Source organism: Siphateles boraxobius, unplaced genomic scaffold, assembly GCF_051911475.1.
Source record: "Siphateles boraxobius isolate OS27281-9 unplaced genomic scaffold, OSU_SipBor_1 53, whole genome shotgun sequence".
Taxonomy (NCBI): domain Eukaryota; kingdom Metazoa; phylum Chordata; class Actinopteri; order Cypriniformes; family Leuciscidae; genus Siphateles; species Siphateles boraxobius.
Window position 1 is genome coordinate 7,402,881 of NW_027509175.1, and position 23,897 is coordinate 7,426,777.

The following is a 23,897-nucleotide window of genomic DNA, read 5'->3' on the forward strand; positions in this document are numbered from 1 at the left end:
TCATTAAAGGGATAGCTCATCCAAAAATGAAAATTCTGTCATAATTTACTCTCCCTCAAGTTCCAAACCTGCATGAATTTCTCTCATGTGCTGAACACAAAAGAAAATATTTTGAAGAATGTTTGTAACTAAACAGTTCTGGGACACCAAAATGGAAATCAATGGGGCCAACTGTTTGGTTACCGGCATTCTTCAAAATATCTTCTTTTGTGGTAAGCAGAAGAGAAAAATTCATGCAGGTTTGAGGGTGAGTAAATGATGACAGAAATTTTATTTTTGGGTGAACTATCCCTTTAAGGATTTTGAACATTAAAATAACAGTCTCCAATAACCGTTCAGTGAACAGTTCTTAAAATAATCTTTTTTTTTAGTGTGAAGAACAATATAATATAACAATCTAAAGATCCCTTTTCCACGTTTTGTGGAATAGAAAGGTTCCATGACGGATGTTAAAGGCTCTTCCAGAACCTCTGAAAAGAAAATGGATATTTGTGCTATTATCACAAGAGCATAAGGCCAATATACCATTTGATTTGACATGTATTAACTTGTTAAGATTGTACAGTATGTTTTCATAAAAGGTCATACAAATTTACAATATAAAATGTTAATATATGAAAAAAAAAAGAATGAAAAAGAGTAAGTTATCAATAGCGAAAAAATACAACTGAATGTCAACAGACGCAGTGTCATTCTATAATAGGCGACAGCAAAATACACAAACTTTTTGATACATTAAATAGGTTAGTTCGTGTGGGTTTATTCTTGAAGTGTGTCTATTATCCAGCCATCCACAAGATGAAAGGAATGATAAAGGTTAGAAGTGCGGTGGACGGCGCTATTCCAAGAAAAAACATGGAAAGCATTCCGATGACAGTTGTGAGAAGAACACTCCTCTGGTCCCGGATTACTGATTTTAAACTTTCACAGAACTGTTGAATGAAAGAAAGAGGAGATGGATGAGATTCAGAGCACTATAACAAACAAAAAAAGCAAAGTGTGATTCGCATCTGAGACGGTGCTGCTGTTTTTCTGGGCTCGTAGTTACATCTCCCCAGACCCACTTGCCACTGAATCAAGCTGTTGTTTTCGCGTTAAAATGACCCAGATTTTCCGAAAAGCTCTCGGTCAGCCAAATGACGTGAAAATACGTTCTCATTGAAGATGGATGTTAGGAATTAAAGAGGTCGGTGGAACATCCAGCCCTGCGACAACCTGGCATTTAGAATCTTAAAGATTAGAATAGCCTATTCGGACGAAAATGTAATTAGGCTACCTCTTCCTAAATGTAGTAATTTATAATTAGTCATTTTGATATTTTGGGGGGCTTAAAGTTAATAGTAAATGCTAGGCTATGTGGTTGTAGCCTACTTTTTTTTATTTATTATTATTATAGCCTAATTTTAAAAGCCTGTTTTAAAATATTATTAGGTCTAAACATTAATAAAAACGTTCGTTCGCCAAAATCTAAAGTCTGGAAGCCATTAGTTGTCATGTGACGAGAAAAAATATAAATATAATAATTAATATAAAAAAAACTTTTTTATGAAAAGTCATGTTCTAATTAGTACACATTAAACACAATAAGAAAAAAAGTTTTTTAAAAAATGTGAAAAAACATTTAAAAAAAATCCCTTGAAAAAATAAAATAGAATGGAAAACAGCCTAGGCCTGTTTTATTAAATAATTATGTTAATGTTTTCCACTCTCAGTTGCCTACAAAATGGTAAATGGTACAAAAGCTGTCACTAGAAAGGAAAACTTTAAAACGGTTGTAATGTAGCCTAATATTTATGTGGGCTAATATAGGCCACAAACTTTTTTGAGATAGCCTATAGGTATAAGCTATGAAAAAAAGGTGTAACTTTTGAAAGGGTACCGCCCCAGTGACAGCTTGTAGGCTACCTATTATCCTGATAGGGTACAAAAATGAAATAACACTTTAATCCGTTTAGCCATGAATTAAGATTGTGCAGAAATAAGACTTTATAGAATAGGCAAGTATGTAACTTTTTCCTTGACGGCCCTGCAGGCTACAAAGTTTTGCATTTCATTTTATGTTTAGCCAATATTGATTTTGCTAAACCTATTTTATACATACCTTGCTAATGCATTAATGTGCGTATCATGCCAAGAAGAAAGTCAAGAAAGTGGCAACATTTAATTATTAACCTTTATATAGTGGCCATTGATGTGAAGTATCGACTCGTCGATTCAAAAAGAAAACATGCTGGAATTGTTTACCTTGTCTGTCTGTAGGCTGACCGCTGTCCCATAGCGGCAGTAAGTGACAAAATGTTCGCAGTTATTCCAAAGAAGACTATATGGAATATGACCGATAAGTTTTTCAGCTCTTCTGGCCACCTCCTCAGCGGCCAGCGGCTGTTTTCTCAGGGTAGTATCCATTGTGTTGAGCAAAACAGGGGATCCGAAGGCAAAATCCTCCACAGTGTCGACCCGTATTGATGCATACTTGTAGATCACGCCGAGAAGCAACCTCATGTTTGTCACTACTTTCTGGGTTTGAGATTTGTTGCTCGTCAGAACCAGCAGTATGTCAGGCATAAGGTGTGCAACTTTGTTGTCACCGAGATAAATGCCAAAGTGAGTAAACAAAGTGCGAGGAACCTCCAAAAGATCTCCGCGCTGGAAATAAGGGCTCTCCTCGCGAGGCTTTGCGCATCTTTCTTGTTTAGATGAAGTGGTTCTGAAAAAGTTCAAATGTGCAAGTAGAAAGGTTTTCTCCAACAATAGAGCAAGAGAATCTAACATTTTGCAGTCCCGCGCAGGCTTCACTTTCCCCGCTTCGTTTTATTCTAAGCAGCAGCGGTCCGGCATGACGTCAGTGCGTTAGCTGAAAAGACTATTGGTCACTATTGATGCGCTATTGAAGAAGCTGTGATAATAATGAAAGAAAATGTAAATAAAACCTAATAATTGCTTAACTTTTAGATAACTTATCATTTAGCTACGGTAAAATATAGGCATGTATGTAAAACAATGCATATTAACTGTTTAAGTTTTACAGTAAAGTTCTGGTTAACGCATCAGTGTTTTTTTTAAACTGTAGACAGCATGTTTTAAAAATGTGCAGAAAGAATACACGCAAACCGATGCATGTATGTATATACTGTATACATACATATATTTAAACATGCACATGTCTGTGTGTGTGTATAGTCATTTTTCAAATTCAGGTTCTACAAATCAAGTTAATTTATTCTTATGTCTTATCTCGAAAATGAACAAATAAACTAGTTCAACTGAATGTCTCTGAGCTCCAGCAGCGTCTGGATTTTCTCTGATGTAGGTACGGGCAGGGTAGAAGAATGTGGAAAAAGTGAGAGCAGAAAGTTTGGCCAACGGTGGTTTGAAGTTGAGAGCTGGTTCATGCCATGTGGCAATAATTAAAGTCCTCAATACATTCACCCAGACCGCACCAAACAAGAGCTCCTTTTACCAATAGACCAGTTTGCGAGCCGTGCAGACAGAGCACACGTCAGCACTTTATTAAAAGTCCCCAGAAATGTAGCCATCAAAATTCCAAAACAGAAAAGGATTGAATTCACCATGAGTTCAGCAGCACTAATGAATACCAATAGCAGCTAATGGTCTTAACTAAGAGCGTGTCAATGGAATGAAAACAACCAGTTGTCTTGTAAATAGTCCTGCTCCATACAATCCTTAATGCAAAGTTTATAAAACCCACATTGAGCTTAAGAGGACATTAAGTGGTAAATGTTGTAGCAAACTGATGCTAAACAGTCTTAACTCAGAGATAAAGGAAAGGATTAAAGCTGCACCCTCCCCCTGAGGTTTAGTTTAGTGGGAGAGCAATGATGGACAGGAGGAGAAATCAGTGTCAGAATAGTAACAAAGGTGTCCCAGTGAGGGCAAAAGCTGAATGTTGAGGGATTAGTGATTACTCGGTGCTCTCTCGGGGCTGTTGCTTGTTTGAACAGCAGTGGAGCGCTGAAAGATACCGGGTGATAAATGACAAGCCATTTATCTTCCTTCCCTGTTTTGTCCCCCAGCATCCCAAAGTCTGTATGTGACAGCTGAATGCGCTTGTGATAAATGTGCGAGTTTTGAGGGAGAGTGATTTCAGTTTATGTGACCGTGTATGTGTTTGTTGTGAATGACACTCCGTTGCATTGAGACGAAGCCAAGAAGCTCTGCAAGCGCACAATGAGGAACTGCTGGATCTGTCTGTCGGCCGTTGACAAATGAACTCTTCACATGTCTCGCTTTCCACTTCCTTTTGATCACTCTGTGCTGCTAAGATCACGCTGTTAGCACATGCTAATGCAGGTCAAAACATTGCAGTTCAAAAGCCTAATAAAAGAATGTGTTAACGTCACAGTGAATAAAAATGTAAGGGGTATTTGAGTTTGGGACATTTCCTATAATCATTCAAATTCCTCACTGATGAGCACTGATTTTGTTTTTTCAAAAAAAAATTGCGGCATTCAAGCAAATTCTTCTTCCTTAGAATACATGCATGTATCTTCAACGGTAAACACAAACTCAGTCATCAGAAGAGGAAAAGCCTTTTGCCCTCTGCCTTCCTGTGTCGATAGGGGTCAGAGGTAATGAGAGGACGTTTTATATGGGGACTTCAAGGGTTTATTGTTTCGCTGTCGCCAGCCAGACGTGGCCAACTCAACACAACTAAGTGAAGTACGGCGTTCTCTAATGTATTCACTACATATCAAAGTGCTTGCATGTTCAACAACGACCCAACAAGACTCACATTCAACTTCAATTGTCTCTTTGTTTTGTTTACATTGATAAAATACAAGTTTTTAATGCTCATTCGTACTACTAATCATTCTTAATAATTACAACAGAAAATAAAAATGATTAAAGGCACAGTTATGCGTTTAAAAAGTTCACAGTTTGGAAACTGTTAGTAGACACAAACTAAAACGGAAGACACTGTTTACATTATACAAACTTCTTAATATAATCCATCTGGACATTTTCAAACATTATAAAACTTCTTTTCTTTGACAATATCAATTTGAAGCACTTTTTTAAAATGTGAAATCTCAACACACCACTGGCATCTTTCAGTCGTCGTCCTTTTTAATCGACCATTGATTTCAAATCAGGTAGGCCTCTCAGTTTGTAGTCAAGCAGCATTTGCCCATAGGCCTTTCCCTGCAGAATAACACATTATTAGTAACACTAAAAACACAATGCTACACTATGTGGTATTTTTTCTTACTGACCCCAAATTTTGTATCATGGCATATATGTTTGGAATGACACATGGGTGAGAAAACATTTTCGAGCCATTTCTTTAAGGTTGTAAATAGCTAGATCAAGTAATCTCGTACCAAGTGTGAACTGCTTTCTTCTTTAAAAATACTTTTTCTCCCCAGAATTTCATTACTGTTTTTGTTTTTTTGTGCTAACCTTTTCTATGAAACTTCAAAAAGACCCACACTGGTTGAAGTCGCTGTGCCTGTGTCCATTTTGCGAGTTTGTTTGAATGAATGTGTGTTACCTGAGGGTCGCTGCGCAGAGACGCCACCCCTCCCCCTCCGAGTGAGTTTGGAAGAATGAAGTTCAGGCCGTGAATGCCAGGCAGTTCGTACCTGGAAGCCAACGCAAACATGTGAAATACATTATTTTAATTGAGATCACCTCCCAGTTTTCACACATCTGTGCATTAGCTCACACCATACTTTCATACAGACAGGCATCTAGACAGTTCAGTCCTCAGCATGAGGTGGTCCTCATTAGCGGCACCAAAGGCGTTTTCCCCAACCCGTAAAACAAGAGGCTTGCATGCATGCACTCTCTCTCTCTCTCTCTCACACACACACACACACACACACACACACACACACACACACACACACACACACACACACACACACACACACACACACACACACACACACACACACACACACACACACACACACACACACAGGTCTATAAAAAGCTGTGCAGGGTGCAGATGTTGAGAAGCTCCGAATAAAGGTGTTACAATGTTTATGTTGTGTGACTTTAACTTAATTAGAGCTTCAGACATCAACTGGTAAAGATTTCCTTAAAAAAAGACTACTAACAAAGTATTACTATTGTGTTTTATGATAATCTTTTATTTAAAAGATCGGCTATTGTGCTTTTTGCCTCATCAAACCATCACTTTTTGATGTCTTTGAGGTCTTTCACCACTGAAAGCACATCTGCTTGCACATTTTTGAAATTCTTCTTACCGTATGACGGAGGGTTCATCAGTCTGATCCTTTCTGATCAAATGTTGGAAATACTGCTCCACAACTTCAGCAGTTAAAAACTTTTTCAGGTAGGGGAAATACAGTGGGTGTCTTGCAATAACCCCTAAATACAGAAGTAAACCATACAGATTTATTGATATATGGAACAGACATGTGAGACATCTACCCTAAATATTTGATTTATACCATCATGCTGAATGATATTACCATATGCATGTAACTTTAAAAAAAGAAAGTCTGATACTTAGCTCAAAAACATGACAGTTGCTTTTAAGTTTAGTCGTTTTATGTTCCCAGTACAACTCACACAGGCAAAAGTGAAAGATTACCAGAATTTCTCTACATTTGCATATGCATTTATAGATAGACAGACAGACAGACAGACAGACAGACAGACAGACAGATAGATAGATAGATAGATAGATAGATAGATAGATATTTCAGTATGAGTTTGACATGTTATTTCAACATGAGAAAAACTAACAAAATATGTAAAAAAAAAATTAAATAAATAAAACACAGACTCACAGTCTACTATGAATGACAAATAACCACCCGTCACATCGAAGATGAAGTTAAAACTAGGGCAAGTTGCCACATCACAAGAGAGTGTTGCCTTTTGGGCTGCAGACATTGGGCTGTGATTCGTGGTTTGTGGTCAGAGAACATGGCATGACCCAGCATTTTCCCAGCATTTATAGCCAGAAAGGCTTTTTTGGTGTGACATTGACATGCAATAAGCAAATTGTCTCATCGTGGAAATATTATTGACTGTGTGTGAAAGCACATGGAGAAACACTTACCAATGTTTGCGGAGTCCCCTTTGTCTCCACTGCGCGTGTATGCTAACTCCTCCAGTCTGAAGGTATGCGGCCCAGAGGGCAGATCTGAAAGAGAGACAATTTTGTTCTCAGTGTAATTAAATTCAGCAGTTGGCAGGTTGAACTAACAGTGAGGATCTGAGCCCATTTTGCATCAAGTCAGCACACATATTGCTTGATCTGATTGATTATTTAAATAGGAATGAGCAAATAAGCATTTACCGGTACACTATTGTTCAAATGTTTGTGGTCAGTAAGATTTTTTTGTTGTTAAAGAAATTAATACTTTTATACAGCAAGAATGCATTAGAAAGATACAAAAAAATGACAGTAAAGACATTTCTAATGTTACAAAAGATTTTTATTTCAAATAAATGCTGTTCTTTTGAACTTTCTGTTCATCAAAGCATTCTGAGAAAATGTATCACAGTTTCCCAACAAAAACATTAATGAGCACAACTGTTTTCATCATTGATCATTTCAAGAACTGTTTCTTGAGCAGCAAATCAGCATATTAGACTGATTTCTGAAGGATCATGTGACACTGAAGACTGGAGGAATGATGCTGAAAATTAGTTTCGGCATCACAAGAATAAATTACATTTTAAAAAATATTAAAATAGAAAACAGATATTTTACATTGTAATAATATTTCACAATATTGCTGTTTTTTTTACTGTATTTCTGACCAAATAAATGCAGGCTTGGTGAGGATAAGAGACTTCATACAGAAGTCTTCATACATTTTTTTAAAGTAGTGTATGATGCTTTGATGCCACTATGATGCTGGTGTGTTTTGGGTTGTTGCCAGGGTGTTGCAATGTGGTTCTTATGATGTTGTGAGTGGTTGCTTATTGTCCCAAGTCTAAAAAGCCCAATGTTTAGTCTCTATGTCCACAGATAAGTTTTTTGTGTGTGTGTGTGTCATTATTTACTCCCCTTTATGAAGTTTCGAATCTGTATGACTTCTGAAAAGGAGATGTTTAAAGGAGAATGCCCAAGATGCTCAAGATTTTCTATGAATAACGACCACAAAAATCTATCAGTTTTTCATTCCAAGCTAATTAAGCTTTGAGATGACAGTATATGACTGCATTCATGATGCTTTTGGCACTTTTTGGAGCTTTTGGTGTTATGCCCCTTCATTGCATTGAGAAGAGCAGCATGAACATTCTTCAAAACGTTTATGTTCCACAGAAGAAAGAAATACAAATTACATTTTCGAATGAACTATCAATAGTAATAGTGATGGTTGGTTCTTTAGGAGTTCAACACAGCTCTTTGACGGTTATCATTGGCTACATCCCCATTAATCAGTTTTTCTGTCTCGGAAAAATGCCCTTGGGTTGCGGTAACGTTAGAAGCCTCTCTTACAATCAGCCCTCTGTGATGCTCTAATCACCGTGGCTCCAGGTTCGTCTGTCTGTCCATTTAAATGGGAAGGAGAGCGAAACAAAAGTGAAAAGAAAAAAAGCATAGAGTCTATGTCGCTTTATTTTGTGTTCATTTGTATTTCATACCTTCAGTGTTTGTGTGCATGGCCCTTGCGTATTTGTGAATGAATGAAAGTGTGTGTGTAACAGTCTGTGCTTGCTGTTTAAACGGTAGATCCAATGAAAGGGTGTTTCCGATTATTTAAAGGTTTTAGCTGCTTGTTTAGGGCAACTGAGAAGTGGCAAATGGATAAAGAGACTCATGCAAACACTGCCAGAACACTACAAAGGTTGTGCCTTTCAGAGAGCCTAAAGCAAAGAGCTCTGGGAAAATAAGCAGCACTGGATTCCGGTGCAAGGGATCTTATAAAACCTTCTCTTGGTAGAACAATCAAATTGGCCCTTAAAACCAGGCTTAAGCCCACTTCTTTCAGTTGAGTTTGTTGCTCAAACATTTCATTCACTTCCACCTTGAAGTAGGTCATATCAAACACTGCATGCTTACCTCCATGTGAAAAGAAACTGTTTTGATACACAAGAGAGTCTGTCATTAATAAGGATTAGTCACAATGAGCTGATTTGGGAAGAATTTTGGAGAGAAAAAAAACTTCAGTGCTGGGAAGCGTACAAAGCATGTTATCTAAGAAAAAGATACAGAGAATAACCTGTCAATGAAAGGAAAGAAATGTTATATTATCCTTATCATATTCAGACTTCTTTTGAACAAATTACTATTGAATTAAGTATAACTGTGCTCTAAATTTAGTATAGAAAATGAATGTGTTTACAAGGAGACTGTTTAATTATTTATTGTCATTAAATGAAATGTTATGCATATTTAATTTAAAGCGTATTGTATGACCTTTAGACGTAGTATGTAGATATGTACTACTGTACACCCAAATCATGAGAGTCGGGGTTACAACCTTCTTTCGTTTTATGGAAAAGAGCATCTTGCTAAATAACTTTTTATACGTTAAGGTGAAAAAATGCTTTTGATAGAAGTCTCACCAATTATTTGTTTTAAAAAAACAGTAAAAACAGCCATATTGTGAAATAGTATTGCAATTTAAAATAACTGTTTTCTATATGAATATAATTTAAAATGTAAAGTATTACTCTGATGGTAAAGCTGAATTTTCAGCAGCCACTCCTCTAGTCTTCAGTGTCGCGTGATCCTTCAGAAATCACTATAATATATTGTAATTAATATGTTTAGTATCAAAGAAAACAGTTGTGCTGCTTAATTTGTTTGTAGTAACTGAGATACATATTTTCTGGAATCTTCGATGAACAGTCAATAGTCCGAAATTCAAAAGAGCAGCATTTATCTGAAGAAGAAGATTTTATCTGAAATATAATTTTTTGTAACATTATAAATGTCTTTACTGTCACTTTTGATCAATTTATATATAAAAGTACTGACCCTAAACTTTTAAAGTAGTAAGTTTCAGGTAGTGTAAGATTCATATTTCACATTCCACACACACTCCGCAGGGTACCTGTGGGGTTTCCTCTGTATTCCTCTGAGGGGAGGGAGGGGTCGTGTCTTTCTGCTAATGAAGGGTCTGAAACCACATCTCTGTGAGTCTCCACAAGCTCCCCATTCAGATGAATGTGCACCTGAAATCAACAATTAAGAGTCATTCATTCACACAATCATCCATATATGTATATTTAAAATGATCCATTTGCATATTCTGTCCAATCCATATAGAATGACCTTTTAATTTAACGCACATTTTGATTTTGTTGTATCAGTTCCCTTATAAAAAAAAACATACAGTGATGATGGTACCAGATACTTAGATGTAACATGAAATCATGACACTTTTTTCCATTCATCTCAATAAGAAATGTGAGACAGTTTGCCTGAATTCACCCTATACTAGTGTGTATTACCATATTACCATATTACCATATTCATAAAACATGGCATTTGAATTAATCTCCAAAAGAATAAAATATATAGAAAAAAACCACAACAAAATTGTATTATCATGGGAGGGAAAAAACGGTAATACCTCCAGATCTGCTTTGGGATGCAGGAAAAAGAAAGGTTTCAGAACTGGTGATCTAGAAAGAGAAATAAGACATATACAACATTTTTCATGGTACACTTTTATCCTAAGTTATAAACAGTTTTTGGTACTTAAAGAACTACCAACTAACACTCACATTCTTGGTCGCCCTCCCACAATAGCTGTGAGTCCTGGAGCTGTAGAGGGGAGAGAGAAAGAAATAAGATACTGACCTAAGATGTTCAAATGTTTCTTCAGCTTTAAATGAACAGTGAGCTTAACCACAGTGGTTTGGAAACAGAGTAGGATAAGATTGAGTTGAGGTTTTAACTCACCCATGCCTGTTCCCGCTGGTGCCACCTCTCTGGAGAAAAACTCAAGCGCTTTCTTCTGCTTGTGATGGACGGCCATCCAAACCACAGCCTCACGAAGACCCTGCGCAATAAAGAACAGCCTTCAAAAACTGTAGTTTATTTGTTCTAATTGTAAGCGGACTGTGATGTTAAACAGTTTTGAATGGAAAACAGAAACAGACAGCCTACTTTATTGACCGCATGTGGTCCATATGTGTCCTCAGCGCCCAGAACTTGAATGTTGACTTCAGCATAGTCCTCCAAACCCAGCTGTCTGAAAATTCGCTGGGTCCTACAGATGATGTTTCAGCATAAAGTGCTACAGTCTTAGAAAAAAAGGTTCAATAAGGTTCTATATGAAACCCTAGGGTTCTTGACTCAATTTTAAGAGCCCTTTATGTCAAAGAGGTTCTATTTAAGGAGAAATGTCTTAAATTATTGCATAATACTTTCATGTTTAAAGGGTTATTTTGATTCGTTCTAGTGGTAAAGTATATTTACAAGTTGTTTAATTCATAAAATGTAGTTAAAGTGTTATTTTAAAGGTTTGTTTTGGAGGTCTCCTACAATAGGCTTACATGAATTCAAGGTCAAAAAACACTTTATTTTTCTCATAATATACACTGCACATCACCTCATTTTCCAAAGAGTCTGAAGACGGTAAGTTCAAATATTCAGTCTCTCTAAACCACTCCTTTCTGAGAGCCTACTCTGCTCTGATTGGTCAGATGGCCCAGTCTGTTGTGATTGGTCGATCACTTACAGAGCATGATGGAAACGAAACACATAACTTTAGCTCCAGAGCGCTTGATACAAACTCAGCGAATGATACGAACGATTTCTGACCAAAATTATTGTGTTTTCCCTTGAAACTAAATTTATAAAATGATCCCATAATGGGAAACTACTATTTATGAAGCACCTTACAGAACCCTTTATGATTCTATATAGAACCTTTTCTTCTAAATGTGTACAGTTCATTTCATATTTTATCATGCATTAAAAGCTCTAAAGGGGCGTTAATACACTTTTAAACACTATAAAACATTGTATTGTGTTTGTCTGGGTTTTGTCGGATCAGTGTGTTATTCTGCCGGCGTCTGTTGTCATTGGTCAGCACTTGTTTTCGTCTTTGTCGGTTTGTGAAATGTCTGAGAAGTGACGTACTGTAATCTGGTGATTGTCCGCATTGGTTCACGTTTGTCAGTACTATGTGAATTGTCCTTTAATCTAACTTATACTAACTTGTATTTCTGCCAATTCCAATGGAACAATGTGTTTTGTTTTTTAAACAATGAATTAAATATGAAGTATTTGACATACAAAATCACTAGAAGTAAAGCCTTAACCTTTTGATAATACTCTCTGCTGTTCTTCTGGCTTTTTCCACAGCTCTCGGACCACCAACAGGACAAACTGCAGTCGCCCTGAACCCATCCACATATGTGGCACAAACCTTGAGGTGACAAAATACAAACCATAACCATTTTTTTTTAAAAAGCTTATTTACTTAAACCAACTCGGGTGTAAAGGTTTACCCACCTTGTAGTCACTTGATGGAGGTGATCCCTTGGCACCATCTACTTTCACTGCTCCACCATCCACATCTAGAAGGGCAAAATAAGTCATAGTGAAAAAGCATTGAGAAAAAGCATCAAGACAGTGTACATACTGTACTGTTAGCTTACTGATTACATGGACAGTGAGATGGAAGTTTAGGGGAAAAATAAAATATTTGTTTTGTGATAAAGAAAATAACATTTAAATGGAAGAGGTTGTAAAGGTTATAGCAGATAGCTGGAACCGGCTCTTAGGTACTCAGTCTAGACAACTGGCGTAAAATCAATGGGGCTGCGTCTCTGAGTCAGATATTTAGAGATAATAAACAACAATCTGATCACTTCATGAGGACTTTGGAGATAAGTGCTGTCACCAACCAGCTTCGGCTTGCTTAAAGTTGTCTTTCCACAATATTAAAATATTAATAATTTTAAATATGCCACTGCCAGAGTATCAGAAACAACCATGCATGTAAGATCACGTAAAAGCTAAGGAAAAAAAATAATGACCTGGGATCTCAGTAATGGTGACATTGGAGAAGTCACATGTCACATCAGGTAAGAGGTAATGCTGTGGGTCTCCGATCTCATACACTAATTGCTCTGCCACTGTACCAAATGAAACTAGCCCACCGGTTTTTGGAGGTTTGGACAGTGTAAATGAACCATCAGCAGAACATTCTACCACAGGGAAGCCCATGTTATCCCTGCAAATCAAATGAGAATGCACATAATACTTCCCACTGTTATAATAAACAAAGAAAAAGAATGAGGTACGTTTTGTCAAAAGTATCTTTTTTTTTTGACTGAATACAACACATCTCAAACGTCAAGGAGTCAAGAATATGTATGTGTCATATTTCAGACCAAAATCAAAAGAATTAACAACAAATTGTATTTTACTTAAAGAGAAGAAAGCCTTTTTCAGGACCATTAGGATTTTTGGTTACACTTTATTTAAGGTGTCTGTGTAACAGTACATGTAAGTACTGAGTAACAATAATGAACTACATGTACTTACTATAGAGTTAGGGTGTGGTTTAGGGTTAGTTGCATGTAATTATGCACAAGTTATTAACTACAATAGTAACTACATGTAATAAGGACATAGTAAAATAAAGTGTTATCAGATTTTTTGGCACTGTGACATTATTTTCATGACAATCTTTAAACAAAGATATGATGTCTTAATGCAATGAAGTATGAAATACTGCATTCAGGTGTATACTGTATGTTACAGTTATAGTCAGTTATGTTCTGGTTTGGCTATGTTTCATTGTGTTTTGGTTCTGTCTTCCTTGACTGTCTGTTTGACCTAGTTTTTAGTTTGTCTGTTTATTCATCCCATTAACCTGTTGGTCCATCAATTATCTCATTAGTTCTTTTCTTTGCTCTGTGTAATTAGGACCTGAGTTCTCCTTAGTTCTCTGTCCGTTATTACAATAATGAAAATCTAATGTAACTGAGAATAAAAAAAAATCAAACTGAATCATCAAGGAATCATCAAGATAAATGACTATGATGAGAATTTATGGAGGAAAAAGTGCTGCTGAAATAGTCACGATGCAATGATTTTTTCTCTTTTGATTTTGATTTTAAATGTGCCATGAATATATCAGATTTTGAGTTGTTACCAGTCAGGAACTGTGTGCCAGTCTGTGAAAATCCCCCCTGTGGCCTGTGCACCGCACTCAATCAGATGACCTGCAAGGCTACAACAGAAAAAAAATTCTCATGAAATTTCTCGGTTACCAAAACAGGAACAGAACTTGACTAATAACGTAAATGTGGTTAACCACACATATTCCTACACTGAAAGGTTCTTCACAACACGCGACAAAAACAAATGATTCATGTATGGCTGTCTGACCTTATGTTCACCTCAGACCAGTGTGCGTGTGTGCGTGCGCACGTGTGTGTGTGTGTGTGTGTGTGTGCGTGTGTGTGTGTGTGTGTGTGTGTGTTTCAAGAGCTCACAGATTTAACAGTACCTTCCAGCAGCCAACAGGTCATAGTTATTGGAGTCCCAGGCAAACTGTTAAAAGACAAATGTTTTAATAATTTTTATATAAATAATTTGAACATTTAGTTTAGAGAAACCCATTTCAAAAACATTTTAAAAACTTTTTTCATATATATATGTATATATATATATATATATATATATATATATATATATATATATGTATGTATATATACTACTTTGAAATAGTATTTTGAAATAAATTACAATAGTGAATATCTAATGCAACTAATAATGAAAAAACATAAAAATGAAACATCATAGATTGTAATAAGAATTTGTAGAGACAATAAAAGAGACAAAAAAAGAGACAATAAGCTATATAAATTATGTATACACTTATTTATACGAGATTTATTTAAAAAACATTTATTACAAGATTAATAATTATAATAAAAAAAAGTTAAATAAAGTCAAGGAATCTTTGGGTTTGTCTTGAAAATTCAAATGCTAGACTGAGAAATATGCACTTTTTGTAAATATAAAAATGCTGCCAAATATGAACAGAAATACTGTTAAAAGCACCACAACAATAACAGCTTAACAAGAAAACGGGGGTAGGTGGTTTAAATTTGAATGTGAATTTCTTTTTGATTTTGGACCTCTCCCTGTAGAAGCTAAAGTAAACTTAGCTCTTTCTGAAAAGATACGCTACTGGTGTGTAACTTGTTTTGGTTTTGTGCTGATGAAGACGGTTCAAATGACCAACTCGTCATTACTGATGAGTCTGTTACACAATGTCTGTTGCACAGGAAATCTGAAGAACGCTCCTGCATGACAAACCGTACCGAATGCATCAGCGGTCCAAGAACCACAGCGCTGTCCACACAGCGTCCCGTCACAACGATATCAGCCCCGAGGTCCAAGCACCGTTTAATGGGGAGGGCGCTGAGAGATACAGACACAAGAAAGCTGAACCTCATATGCTCAAACCACCAGTGCGGCTCCAGGCATGAATAACAGACATGAACAATGACATGCTGTAATTAACTTGTAGTCATTACCCAAAATACGCATTCATGCTGTGAACGGTTTTTGGAAGTGGTTTCTTTCCCTCTGAATCAGTCATCCTGAGTTCAGTCAAAGAGTCTTTCTAGGATACACAACAAACCAAAAGATCACAGGAAAGATTTCAACACTGTCTGAAAATTCCTAAGTAAGGGTAGAGGATATAATGTTATTAGTGCTATGGCTATATAGGGTAACACTTTATTTTACAGTGTTCTTGTTACATATGTTACATGTAATTACCATAGTAATAACAGTAAATGATGAATAATTACATGCAACTAACTCTCAACCAAATCCTAATCCTACCCTACCCCTTATAGTAAGTACATGTAGTTAATTAATATTACACTGTACTTAAATATTTAATTACACTGTAACAATGACACCTTAAAATAAAGTGTAACCCTATATAGTAATAACTCATACTTAGTTTAGGAATTTGAACAAACTCATAAGAATTATTGCAATGAAATGGGGCAAGAAGAAGGGTAATGTTTTACAGGTGGTGCTTGCCAAGCATAATACACACCTATACCCATAAGTAGTTTTAAAGTATTAACTATAAGTATTAACTTTCTCTGTAAAGCTGCTTTGAAACAATCTGCATTGTAAAAAGAACTATATAAATAAAGGTGACTTGACTTGACTATACTCTATCGTTTGAATGTTCAGGTCAGTATGTTTTTTCAAATGCTTTTATGCTCATCAATGCTGCATCTATTTAATCAAATATACAGAAATACAGTAAAAAAACAGCAATATTGTGAAATATTATTACAATGTAAAATAACTGTTTTCTATTTGAATTTACTTTCAAATGTAATGTATTCCCGTGATGCAAAGTTGAATGTTCAGCTTTATTACTCCAGTCTTCAGTGTCACATGATCCTTCAGAAATCATTCTAATATGCTGATTTGATGCTCAAGAAATATTACTTATTATGATCAATGATGAAAACATCTGTGCTGCTTAATATTTTTGTGGAAACTATTTTCAGGACTCTTTGATAAAAAGAAAGTCTGATTTTTTTTACATTTTTTTTTTTGACATTATAAATGTCTTTACTTTCACTTTTTATCAGTCTAATGCATCATTGCTGATTCATTTGAATGGTAGTATAAGCATTATTCAAATTTTGTAAAAAAAATCTAGTCATTAAATATGATGCCCTTAAATATTCGTCAATGTGTGTTGAATAATAGATGCTAAGACGCTAAATAAAAAATCTCCTTAAGGTGCATTCAGAACTGTATTGTTTGTTGTGATATATCATTTGACTATCCTACTGTATATGGCTGTCATGTTGGATTATACTGACACCCAGTGATGTGGCTGTATCATCAGGAAAAAGCTAAAGTTTTGTAGAACTGTGGTTATTTTTAGTCGGCCATGATTACATTAAGTGAAAGTGTCCAATAATAGGGGGGGTTACTAAAATAAAAAGAGTAGTATTTGGCTGGTCATGTGATGTCAACATGTCAGCTCCTATAAGGTGAGTAAATACCCATGTATGGCATAAGCATTAATAAACTAAAGTTCAATTACCTTTGGCATCAGGTCATCGCCAGTAACCACAGCTACCTTCAAGTCAAGTCCTGCCTTTTTAACTACTTCCTGTAAAGCTGCTCCACAGGCAAGAGGATTGACACCTCCAGCATTACTGACCACACGAATGCCTACAGGAAGAAGAAAAAAAACAGCATGACAACAACATTTTCAGTCTAAAAAGTATTTCCATAAAATATTATGAATAAAGATATACCATTTTTGCATGATATAATATATAATAAACGTAAATATAACACAAAACAACCCATATAAACATTAATTAATCTAAAAAAATGTGTCTGGATAAAAGTCACATTCTTATCATAACTTAACATAACTTTACCTCTTTTGCTGATATCCTTAATAAATGGAGTAAGTGAAAGGACGAAATCAGGAGCGTATCCCATATTCTTAAAGAAAAGGGAGCATTTGTAATCTTAAGTTTGCATCATAATTAACAAATTAAGTCAAAAATATTATTAAATATCACAGATTCACCCTTTCTTTATTATCTTACACCAACAAAATCAGTTTTGTGGGTCACATCAGGTATAAATAACTTACAGGTGCTTTAGCTTTGGCTGCTGAGAGCAGTGACATGGTGATTTCTGACAGATAATCAAACACAAGGAAGTCCAATTTCCCACCATATATGAGCTGAGGAACTGCATGGAAGAGATTTTGTGAGATTTGATGGTTCTTATTACACAATTTCGTCAAGACAAAATTGGCCCAAACAGTAGGCTATTTGGACACATTCGCCACACTTAAAAATGTATGAATGAATTAAAAACAAAATATCAAACCAAGTGGCATTTATTCTAGAGAAGTATTGCACTAACATACTTTTACAAGAAACACATTTTACAAAAAGGTTTTTTATTTTATTTTAGCTAGGCTATATATAGTGATCACACATAAGGTCGTTTAATAGACAAAAATATTTGGACATTTGTGGTTGTTAAACGTTATGAACATACATATGTCCACTAAAATAGGCTTGAGAAAAAGTTGGAAGAAAATGTTTAGTAGCCTATCATTTGGTTTCAGAATCCCGGTTGTTTTGATGTAATTTAATATAATGCAGTGAAAGTCAAACAACGAATATTTTTGGCGTCAGGGAGGTTAGAAAGTGTGAAAAGGCTTTGGAGACATCTAGTGGCCAGTCAAGAAACAACTAAGTTTTTTAGTTCGCTTGTTTTGTGTACGTTCTTGTCAAGTGCTAATATGCAGAGATTGATAAATAACTTATAACCAATGTCAAATTACATAAAGTTAAGTAATTCAATTTAAATACCTGACGTTGCAGTATCACCCCAAAACCCCGACGCGCATCCAATACGTACAATTCGGTGTGCTGATGAGGCGTAATGTCTGTTACTGCTTCTGCGACGTGATTCTCTTGTAAAACATCTGACAGTAGTTGCAGATTTGGTGATATTGTGTGAATATGAAACATTATTTCCGCAGAAAGGCAGTGGTGAGGTTGAACAAACTCTCAATATCAACCGATGCAAACTCCCGGATATGCGCGTGAGATTCGTCATGATCGACAAACGCGTTTCTTTAGAATTTATTTTTTATACGGACAGAAGGTTGCACACCTAATTTACTACAAGACTGGACTTTCCAAGTACATTCTCGTTCTACACACAATCTCCTCCGTGTAGGACAAAATTATGTCATCGTGGTTCCTACTATTCTAGGACAGTTAGCACACACACACACACACACACACACACACACACACACACACACACACACACACACACACACACACACACACACACACACACACACACACACTATATGTGCTACTATATTATTGCATTTATTAATATACTGCTACTTTTAGCAGTTGCCATTTTTTTCTATAATGACCATATTTAAAGGTTTAATTGGCCTAGCATACAATCTTTTTAAGGATGCACTATGTGCTACAGTGCTATAGACCCTACATAAATGGTCCCCAAATTTTACAATTAAATATACCATTTGTAATATAATTTCAGAAGCAATATGCCACTTTGCATGGTGTTTTTTTTAATAATAAATTTATTCAAATTAAAAATTGTTATAGATTCTGTTGGCAGATTGGATGAAAATTTGGTAGCCGAAATTGTTATCTTTTCTAAAATCATGATTAAAGAACATTAAAGCTAAGATGTCTTTCGCCAACATAAGAGATGTTATCTGTAGTGCAACGAGAGAGCACATCAAAAACAACTTAAAACAAACATTAGTTGTGTAATTGAAAAGGACAGTTAAATGATCTTCACAGACACAAGTTCCCACTTTCAATGTGCAAATCATGTTTGCAAACATTCAGTGAATCATCCTGTTGAATCAGTCAGTAAGGAATGATTTATCCATAACCCTAAAATTATATAAAAATGTGTATAATATAGTTCAAATGTTAAACAACTTTCTGGCTTACACTTCCGTTAAAAGGTTTGGGGTCAGTATATTTTTTGAAAAAGTCTCTTATGTTCACCAAGGCTGCATTTATTTGATAAAAAAAAACGGTAATATTGTGAAATATTATTACAATTTAAAATAACTGTTTTCTATTTTAATATATATTAAAATGCAATTTATTCCTTAATTTTCAACATCATTACTCCAGTCTTGAGTGCCACATGATCCTTCAGAAATCATTCTAATATTCTGATTCACTGACCCCCCCAAAAAAAATTCTTCTTATTATAAATTATAAAAACAGTTGTGCTGTTTAGTATTTTTGTTTAAACTGCGATACTTTTTTCAGCACTCTTTTATAAATAAAAAGTTCAAAAGAACAGCATTTATTTGAAATAGAATTAAATAAATCTGACCGCTTAAGTCCCCAAATATATTTTTTTTAAATAATATAATAATAAATGATACAATAAATATATATTCCATTAATATGTTAGCCCCACGTGGAATGTTTGAGTATGTCATACTGCAGTGTCAGTTCTTGTACAAGTACAAATGTTATCTTTCCCGTAAACCAGTTGATAATGGTCAAAATTGTGTAATTTGCATCTCTCTCTCTCCCTCTCTCTCTCTCTCTCTCTCTCCCTCTTTCTCTCTCTCTCTCTCTCTCTCTCTATCTCTCTCTCTCTTCCTCTTTCTCTCTCTCTCTCTCTCTCTCTCTCTCTCCCTCTTTCTCTCTCTCTCTCTCCCTCTTTCTCTCTCTCTCTCTCTCTCTCTCTCTCCCTCTTTCTCTCTCTCTCTCTCTCTCTCTCTCTCTCTCTCTCTCCCTCTTTCTCTCTCTCTCTCTCTCTCTCTCTCTCTCTCTCTCTCTCTCTCTCTCTCCCTCTTTCTCTCTCTCTCTCTCTCTCTCTCTCTCTCTCTCTCTCTCCATCTCTGTTTCGGTTGGGCGAGTTTGTTCACACACTGTTCTCTGTTCCAGATTGCGGGGTGGGGAATCAGTGACGATGGTCAATAATGAGTCAATCTGTTGATCAATCAGAAGGGTTCATATGGGATGTGTGAGCAGTGAGAGTCTGTATTCTGCACAAAGAGGCCAGAGATGAAGCCAACACATTCGCTCTTCTGCCTGTTCGTGGTCGTGTCCTCTGCCCTGGTAAGTTACTTTTCTTTTATGCACTGCATTTATTTAAACGCATTTGGATTCTTAAACAAATACCACTAAAAATGTATTTATTCATGCATTGATCACAATGTATTTGCGCACCTAAATTAGTTTTCCCTCTCTGACTCTTTTTCCAGTCAGAGGACAATAACACAGTCGTGAACCCTAGAGGTGCTCGTCCTATTGAACACGGTTATAAGGCGCAAGATACCTGTCAGACAAAAGAATGGCCTATGTGTACAGATGATGACTGGGTATGTACTATTATTTATTTATTATTTAAGTCATACATATTGATTGAAGGTTTCATCAAGCACAGAAAAGTTCAATAAGCCCCAACAAGAAGTTAGCTCAAGACCATTTCATTTCTTCAGGGAAGCAAATGTCCATCCGGCTGCCGAGTTCAAGGCCTCATGGACAAAGCAGACCACGATATCCTCAAGAAGATTGAGAGGATTCGTAGTCTCCTGGACGAGGGCCGGAAACTTTATCGCTCCGCTGATCAAGTGTCCAAAAACACTTACTCTTACCTGAGAGAGCGACTGACCTCTTCCGCCGGTAAGAATTTGTTTTGATTCAATCTTTGATTTTTGGAAATTTTTCATAATTAATGCCAAGGATAAAGTTAATTTTTGTAAGCTCACACAAGTAAGACAATTCAAATAATGTTTTCTACTTCCACCCAGGTAATGATAACAGGTACGCCACATTGGCTGATCAGCTGAGACAGAGAATTACTGATATCAAGATTAAAATCGACCGTCAACTCCGGTTACTGGACGCTCTGAAGTCGCAGGTCAAAGATCAAGTTATTGTAATGCAGCGACTTGAGGTGTGCAAAATATTTCAACAAAATCTATCTATCTATCTATCTATCTATCTATCTATCTATCTATCTATCTATCTATCTATCTATCTATCTATCTATCTATCTATCTATCTATCTATCTATCTATCTATCTATCTTTCTATCTATCTATCTATCTATCTATCTATCTATCTATCTATCTATCTATCTCTACAGTGATTTCTTAACTTACTATTAAAGCACATTCTCCCAATATGATCTCTTGACGCAGGTCGACATTGACATCAAACTACGCACATGCAAGGGCTCCTGCGCCAGCTACAGTGAGTTCACGGTGGACAAGGAGAGCTACGTGACTCTGGACAAGCAAATGGACAATCTGGACGCTATCCGCATGCAGAGTGTGGAGACAGTCAGTTCCCTGGGAATCATGAAGAGCAGGCCGTTGAAGGACGTGGTGTTACCCTCCATATACAAAAGTGGAACGGGTAAAGCCGAGCAGAAGCAGCTCCTCTTCGGGGATGTGGGTCAGATGCAGCTTACTCTGGAGGCGGAAGGTTCCACTGCCGAATCTGCCGCAACTGTTAGCAAGTTCCCATCTTCAGGTATGGGCTCAACTTCCTCCTCTACATCGCATACCTCCTCTTCCACCTCCACCATCACGAAGTGCACCAAGTCAGTGCACAAAGTGGTAACACACACCAAAGACGGCCCCGTGGAAAAGATTGAGGTTACGTATAGCGGGCCCGGGTGTGAAAGTTTAGGAAAACTAGGAATTTCTGATTCAGATTTTTTGATGGCAGCCAAAGAGGGGAAAGATCTGAGCCGTGGCACCACAAAAATAACCGTGACTGGTGGGGATGAAAAGTCCATCACTTCTCTCACTCACGGCACCAGTGATCTAGGCGGCTTCGGTGAAGACTTCTTCAAGGGGCTTGGCACTAATACCCAAAAGTTATCCTCATCGTCATCCTCCACAAAAACAGTTGTGTCAGATGGAAGCAAAAGTTACTCAAAGACCACACTCTCTAGCGACCCATTTTTTGGGGATGACCTTGGGGCGTTTATGCGTGGTGATGTTGAAGAGGATCTGCCCGACATCCACGCAAGAAGTGTGAAATCGAAGGACGAGCGCAAGGATGGCTTTGTTGGTGGAGGTACACTTGAGTGAAACCCTTAACTCAAGCAGCATACACAAGTGAACCATTAGCAAATTAAATTATCTTGATAATACTAACAATATTAGCAAGAGTTTGCTTAGATCTTCTTGGAAGCATGTGGTGTAATGTACTAAACTAATATCCAAGTAATTACAAACAACATGTCACATTTAATTGCACTCATATACCCTTATCCAGAAACAATGTTACCTAACTATGTAAATTCCGTATTAGTTCCGAAATTAATTAAGCGAATTTGCAATGCAGCTTTGCTCTAATCAGCAGGTGTGTAATCTTCTTTCAGATTGCGTTGAAATCCTGCAGAAGCATGTTAACGGCGGTCAGAGCGGCCTGTTCAAAATAAAGCTGGCTGGGTCGGACGAGGTAGTAGAGGTTTATTGTGACCAGGACACTGGGATGGGGGGCTGGGCTCTGGTTCAGCAGCGGGAGGATGGGTCTGTTAATTTCAATCGCACTTGGAAGGAGTATCGAAATGGTTTTGGGCAGGTAGACCAACAGGGTAAGGGTGAGGTCTGGATCGGCAACATCTTTCTACACCTTCTTACTCAGAAAGAGAGTCTTCTGAGAGTTGAGCTGCAGGACTGGCAAGGGAACGAGGCATATGCCGAGTACAGTTTTAGAGTTGGCTCGGAGGCAGATGGGTTCCCATTGACCGTGTCCCATTACACGGGGGACGCAGGTGATGCGTTAGTGAACGGACAGCCTAACCACGCATCCTTCCTTTCACATGATGGCATGAAGTTTAGCACCTTTGATCGGGACAACGATAAGTGGGAAGAGAACTGTGCGGAGATGTATGGTGGAGGGTGGTGGTATAATAACTGCCAGTCAGCCAATCTCAATGGGATTTACTATAAAGGAGGACAGTACAACCCCGGCACCCAAGTCCCTTATGAGATTGAGAATGGTGTTGTATGGCTGCTTTTCAAACCAGCTGATTACTCTCTCAAAGTAGTGAAAATGAAGATCAGACCTGTCTGAAAAGTGATAAAGAGGGGATCTGGGGGGAGAGGACAGATAGCCATTGCTTTGAATGATCAGTATCAATAATCTGCTTGTGCTAATGTAAAGCTGTAATGTTGCCATGTATATTTTTACACATCCATCATACCTCATGTTTCCAATAAAAATGTGTTCACTTTAAGTTTTGGACTGGGTGTTTTTTTTTTATTTCAAATAAAGCTTATTTTAGTATGTCTCAGCAAAACATTTGCCAATTTTGTCACTGGGGCAGTATAAGGACATCTTTGTATAGTTGTATATATACTTACTTATTTACCTCTAAAAGTTTCACAACAGTACCT

General features: G+C 36.8%; 3 protein-coding genes across 5 annotated transcripts; 1 reads left to right on the forward strand and 2 right to left on the reverse strand.

Moving 5' to 3' along the window:
* Positions 1-522: 522 nt before the first annotated feature.
* On the reverse strand, positions 523-2,888 carry LOC143714178 (lecithin retinol acyltransferase-like). Its single transcript, XM_077205240.1, has 2 exons — positions 2,245-2,888; positions 523-932 (listed from the first exon to the last, which is right to left on the reverse strand). The coding sequence occupies exons 1-2, from the start codon at positions 2,770-2,772 to the stop codon at positions 780-782; spliced, it is 681 nt and encodes a 226-aa protein (XP_077061355.1). The 5' UTR covers positions 2,773-2,888; the 3' UTR covers positions 523-779.
* A 1,715-nt stretch (positions 2,889-4,603) lies between these two features.
* Positions 4,604-18,796, reverse strand: LOC143714175 (uncharacterized). 3 transcript variants are annotated; one of them, XM_077205238.1, is made up of 20 exons: positions 18,322-18,796; positions 17,589-17,689; positions 17,368-17,434; positions 17,022-17,152; positions 15,469-15,557; positions 15,253-15,352; positions 14,433-14,476; positions 14,076-14,153; positions 12,952-13,148; positions 12,425-12,489; positions 12,232-12,338; positions 11,072-11,174; positions 10,865-10,964; positions 10,687-10,726; positions 10,533-10,584; positions 10,011-10,131; positions 7,058-7,141; positions 6,234-6,357; positions 5,513-5,603; positions 4,604-5,163 (listed from the first exon to the last, which is right to left on the reverse strand). In XM_077205238.1, exons 1-20 carry the CDS (start codon positions 18,569-18,571, stop codon positions 5,089-5,091), a joined length of 2,019 nt encoding a protein of 672 aa, XP_077061353.1. In that variant the 5' UTR covers positions 18,572-18,796; the 3' UTR covers positions 4,604-5,088. The 3 variants fall into 3 exon arrangements, 1 of the variants encoding a protein (XP_077061353.1); XR_013195412.1 differs by lacking the exons at positions 4,604-5,163; positions 5,513-5,603 and adding an exon at positions 9,014-9,148 and having other exon boundaries at positions 6,323-6,357; positions 18,322-18,698; XR_013195413.1 differs by lacking the exons at positions 4,604-5,163; positions 5,513-5,603 and adding an exon at positions 9,014-9,082 and having other exon boundaries at positions 6,324-6,357; positions 18,322-18,697.
* A 1,653-nt stretch (positions 18,797-20,449) lies between these two features.
* On the forward strand, positions 20,450-23,737 carry fga (fibrinogen alpha chain). The gene is made up of 6 exons (XM_077205243.1): positions 20,450-20,595; positions 20,742-20,858; positions 20,979-21,162; positions 21,291-21,436; positions 21,684-22,569; positions 22,877-23,737. Exons 1-6 carry the CDS (start codon positions 20,542-20,544, stop codon positions 23,572-23,574), a joined length of 2,085 nt encoding a protein of 694 aa, XP_077061358.1. The 5' UTR covers positions 20,450-20,541; the 3' UTR covers positions 23,575-23,737.
* Positions 23,738-23,897: the final 160 nt, after the last annotated feature.

What these genes read in the sequence shown, in the direction of transcription:
- LOC143714178 (XM_077205240.1), bottom strand. Translation starts at nt 2,772, where the DNA reads ATGTTAGATTCTCTTGCTCTATTGTTGGAGAAAACCTTTCTACTTGCA. An exon ending in TCAGCCTACAGACAGACAAG is followed by an intron (nt 933 to 2,244) that starts GTAAACAATTCC and finishes TTCATTCAACAG; the next exon opens with TTCTGTGAAAGTTTAAAATC.
- LOC143714175 (XM_077205238.1), bottom strand. Translation starts at nt 18,571, where the DNA reads ATGACGAATCTCACGCGCATATCCGGGAGTTTGCATCGGTTGATATTG. An exon ending in GGGTGATACTGCAACGTCAG is followed by an intron (nt 17,690 to 18,321) that starts GTATTTAAATTG and finishes TCTTCCATGCAG; the next exon opens with TTCCTCAGCTCATATATGGT. An exon ending in TGGCACACAGTTCCTGACTG is followed by an intron (nt 13,149 to 14,075) that starts GTAACAACTCAA and finishes TTTGATTTGCAG; the next exon opens with GGATAACATGGGCTTCCCTG.
- fga (XM_077205243.1), top strand. Translation starts at nt 20,542, where the DNA reads ATGAAGCCAACACATTCGCTCTTCTGCCTGTTCGTGGTCGTGTCCTCT. An exon ending in TGGTCGTGTCCTCTGCCCTG is followed by an intron (nt 20,596 to 20,741) that starts GTAAGTTACTTT and finishes CTCTTTTTCCAG; the next exon opens with TCAGAGGACAATAACACAGT. An exon ending in GGATGGCTTTGTTGGTGGAG is followed by an intron (nt 22,570 to 22,876) that starts GTACACTTGAGT and finishes ATCTTCTTTCAG; the next exon opens with ATTGCGTTGAAATCCTGCAG.